This window comes from Pinus tabuliformis, chromosome 6 (genome assembly GCF_031772625.1).
Source record: "Pinus tabuliformis cultivar Carrire ecotype Pingquan chromosome 6, CPIR1, whole genome shotgun sequence".
Classification (NCBI taxonomy): domain Eukaryota; kingdom Viridiplantae; phylum Streptophyta; class Pinopsida; order Pinales; family Pinaceae; genus Pinus; species Pinus tabuliformis.
Window position 1 is genome coordinate 1,274,023,129 of NC_142292.1, and position 4,814 is coordinate 1,274,027,942.

General features: G+C 38.1%; 1 protein-coding gene across 2 annotated transcripts; it reads left to right on the forward strand.

Annotated features, from left to right (window-relative positions):
* The first annotated feature begins 463 nt into the window (after positions 1-463).
* LOC149263298 (aquaporin NIP6-1-like) lies at positions 464-4,281 on the forward strand. Of its 2 annotated transcripts, XM_089426062.1 has the most exons (6): positions 464-615; positions 729-1,328; positions 2,669-2,893; positions 3,122-3,316; positions 3,611-3,672; positions 3,758-4,281. In XM_089426062.1, exons 2-6 carry the CDS (start codon positions 1,119-1,121, stop codon positions 3,948-3,950), a joined length of 885 nt encoding a protein of 294 aa, XP_089282188.1. In that variant the 5' UTR covers positions 464-615; positions 729-1,118; the 3' UTR covers positions 3,951-4,281. The 2 variants fall into 2 exon arrangements, with proteins under 2 accessions (XP_089282188.1, XP_089282190.1); XM_089426064.1 differs by having other exon boundaries at positions 489-1,328.
* The last annotated feature ends 533 nt before the right edge of the window (positions 4,282-4,814 follow it).

The window sequence follows — 4,814 nt, forward strand, 5'->3', positions numbered from 1 at the left end:
AGTTAAGTAAAAATGGCAGAAAAGGTTATTATGTTAAATATCTGTTTAATGGGTAAATAAAACAAAAAGAAGAAGTGACACAATGACAAAAATACAAATATTATATTATATCCCATAGTATAATATAATTTCTATTATAAATAAATCCAGGGTTATGTTATTTCTGAACATTGAAATGAATTCATTATTGAGATTTGTGAATACAATACGAATGTCGAATACAGAGCCAACCGACCAAAAACGAATCCTGGAGAGGTGGATCTGTGCCTTTAAAATAGGCACCCTCTTCAAGTACGAAAGCTCAGTTTTTTATTGATGGCTTACACTCATTTTTCAAGTACTTGGACAGTAGGTGGAGCAAGAGAGGACCCGCGCACTATACACTAACTTTTTTCTGCTCAAATTATTACCGTGATTAGGAGGGAAGACCAAAATATTTCCAATTATTACCCCAGCCACTTGTAAGATATAAATAGTCAAATCTACAATATAAAATTCTCTGTATCGCATGCTCCATCCGATCATTCATAAGCATTAAAGTCTCTTGTCTGGCTTGCTCTCCTCCCCATGCAAGAGCCTTCCTAGCCGCTGCCGAGTCGTTGGCGATACAACAAGGTTTCACTGCTTACAATCATGAATGCCCTGCAAGTGTTTTGCTAGTCGCGCTTCTTGATTTGTGTTTCGAATCTCTGCATTTCCTTTAGTTAATGATTGGTTTGATCTTGCAGTTCGGCTATCTGAGAGCTCCTTGCTAGCAGTCCAACCAGTATGAGCATTATTCTCTCAAGGCCAGGGAACGCATTAGGATAATATTTTGTTCTTATGAAGGTTAAGGCGCTGCTGTGTAACAAAATCTAGGTTTCCTGTGTACAGTGATGCATCATCTTCTTCTTCTGGTTAAGCTGTAGCTGAAACTTTATAAAAGCCTCTGCAACATGTAAATCTGATCTGTAACTGTTAGGGAAAATTTGCCAAAAAAAAAAAAAAAAAAAAAAAAAAAAAACAGAAAAAATACCAGGTTTTTATCATGAATTCATAAAAGAGAGGCTCGCTAGCCTCTGGTTTTTCTGATCCGTCCCTCTGCCGAACGGGTAGCTGTAGTTTGTTTTGTGTACAGTATGGCCGATTGCGAGGATATTCCATCGGCTCCACAGACCCCGGGAACTCCTGGGGCGCCTCTCTTCGGTGTTAGGGTTGACAAGGGCTCAACCGGGAAGAGAACGCTGCTTCACGGTTGCAATTCATGTCTGTCGATGGAATCATGGGCCGAGGAACGCATGTTATCAGATTTGCCAGCCGCACTGCCCTCCGCTTCTCTTGCAAAAAAGGTATATGACTGTGAATTCCTAGATGTGATTCTCATTTTTGTATTAAGAAGTTGAGGGACCTGCAGGAGCCTCAGCTGCAATTTGCATATATCAATCATGCTCTTACACCATGGAATTATGTGCCAATGGCATTGATTATAGACCTCCCTGGTAGCATGACATTGAATTTGACAATCAAATTTTAGTGTAGGGAATGGTTTTTTTAGTGTTATCAATTTTCATATGTAAATTAAAGAGATTCAAGGGGGAAAGGTTGTTGTTTTGATATGAACAGGTTGTTGTTTTGTTATGAACTATTATGTAAATTAAAGAGATTCCAGGTTTAAATATTAGCGGAGCAATAGTTCTCAGTTCAATGGACTATTCTCATGTTACGAAGTATTATGAAAATTAAAAAAACAAGATATATATATATATAAAATTTCTAGCATTTCTAACCACTGATCCCGTATAGGATGGCTGGTCTCCAACTACTAGTCCGATATAGATATAGGATGGCCTGCGAGTTAATAAATATTATAAAGTATTATGTAAATTAAAAAGAATCAAGATTAAAATCCTAACCAGTCAAAGGCAACAAAGATATATATATATATATAATCTCAGCATCTCTAGTTACAGTGCTGTACAGAATGGCTGGTCCGACAATGGCCGATTCCTACCCTTCTTGAATTCAAATGAAATGAAATGACGTTATCTGAAATGAAATGACGTTATCTGTGAAACTCACTGATTAAAATTTTTTAGATTTCATGCAAGCTCAGGTATCAGGACCTACTTCCAGATACTTTTCAGTCACTTCACCCTGATTCTGTTATAGCAGAACTCAGACTTCAGCCTTATACAAAGGTTTATGATTCATGCAAGCTCAGGTATCAGGTCCTACTTCCAGATACTTTTCAGTCACTTCATCCTGATTCTGTTATAGCAGAACTCAGACTTCAGCCTTATACAAAGGTTTATGATTCATGCAAGCTCAGGTATCAGGTCCTACTTCCAGATACTTTTCAGTCACTTCAGCCTGATTCTGTTATAACAGAACTCAGACTTCAGCCTTATACAAAGGTTCCTTCGTGTCATATGTAACTTTTAGCTTTAGCTTTATTTTCGCCATGAGCTTAGTGTTCAATTCCCATGTCAGAAAAGTTGATGTTTAGACAAAAAATTCATTATAGTCAGCATAGCTTTCTCTGCAACTCGTTTTCTCCTCTCTGTCAACCCTAACATGTTTTTGGGCATTTTTGAGAATCTGTATGGAGAAATTTATCTGCAACATTAATGTCTATTTGCATTATTTGCTAGAAACATAAATTGCTACAGCGTGGTTTGAACTTGTGAAGGTCGTAGCGGAGTTCATTGGAACATTCATTCTGATATTTGCCGGGACAGCAACCGCCATTGTCAACCAAAAAACCCACGGCTCTGTTACTCTTCTAGGACTGGCGGCCTCAGGCGGCTTGGGTATAATGATCGTCATATTGTCGACTGGCCACATATCCGGTGCTCATGTCAATCCATCCCTGACAATTGCGTTCGCAGCTTTGCGCCAGTTTCCCTGGATTCAGGTTATACAATATTTTCCCACTGCTTCCAGCTTTCTGAATCTTGAATTCTTAGTATTTCACAATTTTCTAAATCTTGGATTCCTAGTATTTCACAGTTTTCTGAATCTTGAATTCTTAGTATTTCACAGTTTTCTGAATCTTGAATTCTTAGTATTTCACAGTTTTTGTAGTGTTTGGATCTGGAAAATGTATTGCCATTTCTGTGATTGGAACCAATTTTAATGTCAGGTTCCGGCCTACATGGGAGCTCAGGTTCTTGGTTCCATATGTGCGGCGTTCGCTCTGAAGTTAATATTTCATCCATTCGGGAGCGGTGGGGTTACGATTCCCGCGGGAGGCTACGCTCAGGCTTTTGCGCTGGAATTCATCATCACTTTCAATCTCATGTTCGTGGTTACAGCAGTAGCCACAGACACTCGAGCTGTAAGAAAACACTCTCGAAACTTTTCTTTTTTCCTTTAAAAAAAAAATATTATTATATCTTTAGGTTCTTGATAATGGGTGGAGCAATGGCCGAGTAGGTTCTTGATAATGGACGGAGTGTTTCCGCTAAAGATCAGATAAAATTAAATATCTACACAATTTGTATCAGTTATTCTTGATAATGAGTAGAATCTCAACCCTAAAAATCTAATGAGGTTAAACATCTAGCCAATTTGTATCCTAAAAGATTTGACAATATTATATTATCAAAGTAATTTCATTTTGGCATTGTAGGTGGGTGAACTTGCAGGAATTGCAGTAGGGGCTACGGTTATGCTCAATATTCTCATCGCAGGGTAAGTCTACTTTCGAACCCAGCTAAGTCATTAAACACAGAATAATAGACAGTCGCCCTTATAATTCTCTGATAACTGTCCACAGATCGAACTCCGGAGGTTCCATGAATCCCGTTCGAACCCTGGGGCCTGCAATTGCAGCAGGCAACTATAAAGGCATCTGGATATACCTCTTAGCGCCCATAATTGGAGCATTGTGTGGCGCTGCTGCCTATACTGTGGTTCGTCTGAAGGGGGAGGATAACCAGGGAAGGCCTACCAGGAGTTTCAGGAGGTGATTCCTGTCTATATCAGGAAATTCGACTGCTACTACGCTATACCATTAATGTAATCCGTTGTTCCTATTTTACTAAAGTATTTGCATGAGTAATAAGTTAATAATAATACGTCATATACTAATGTGTGATCTGTACAGTGGTAAGGTAAGTCGGTATAAAATAATATGGGTGATGATTGGAAAATATAAAAATGGGTGCAGAGTGCTATGTCTGCCTTTGTTTCCTGTAATTGGCAGACGAGTTTTACTGTAATTGGCCAGGCGAGCTTATATTTATATATACACTTGTAGCTTTGAATAAAGAAATATACGGTCGATTTCAGATTGCAACACATGTGAATGGTGATTGCCATGGTTTGCTGTAATGGGCTAGGCGAGTTTTTATATTTATACGTGCTGATTTGATAAAGTAACAAAAAGTTGACCAGTATGCGTGTCCAAAAGATGCTTTTCTCCCATAAAATTGACGAAATAGTAAATAACAAGACATGTGGTTCTTCCCCCACAGGTTCATGCATCACACTCACATTAAGGTCAATGGAAGTGATGTCAGAGATACCTCACGCCTGAATCATTTTATAACAGATTCTTCACTTTGCATATACATTGTGGATTCTTTCTCCATCTACTTTTTCCCTGCCGTATCATGGTGTCACTCTGTTTCCTGGGCGAAGCAGTATGTCATGCCAACATGAGTGGTGTATAATTTGTTGGATGTGAAAGTAATTTAAATTTAATATAGTTGTGTTTGATGGAGGGGTTGGATTTTCACATTCTTTCATATTCATTTTTATCAATCACATCATTATAATGTTGAAAATTGTATAATTTAATAAATGTAGAAATGAAAATTAATTTTTTAAAA

Excerpts from the sequence above, each read along its gene's own strand:
- LOC149263298 (XM_089426062.1), top strand. The coding sequence starts at position 1,119 with ATGGCCGATTGCGAGGATATTCCATCGGCTCCACAGACCCCGGGAACT. Across the intron at positions 1,329-2,668 it reads CCGCTTCTCTTGCAAAAAAG|GTCGTAGCGGAGTTCATTGG; the intron begins GTATATGACTGT and ends GAACTTGTGAAG. Across the intron at positions 2,894-3,121 it reads GCCAGTTTCCCTGGATTCAG|GTTCCGGCCTACATGGGAGC; the intron begins GTTATACAATAT and ends TTTTAATGTCAG.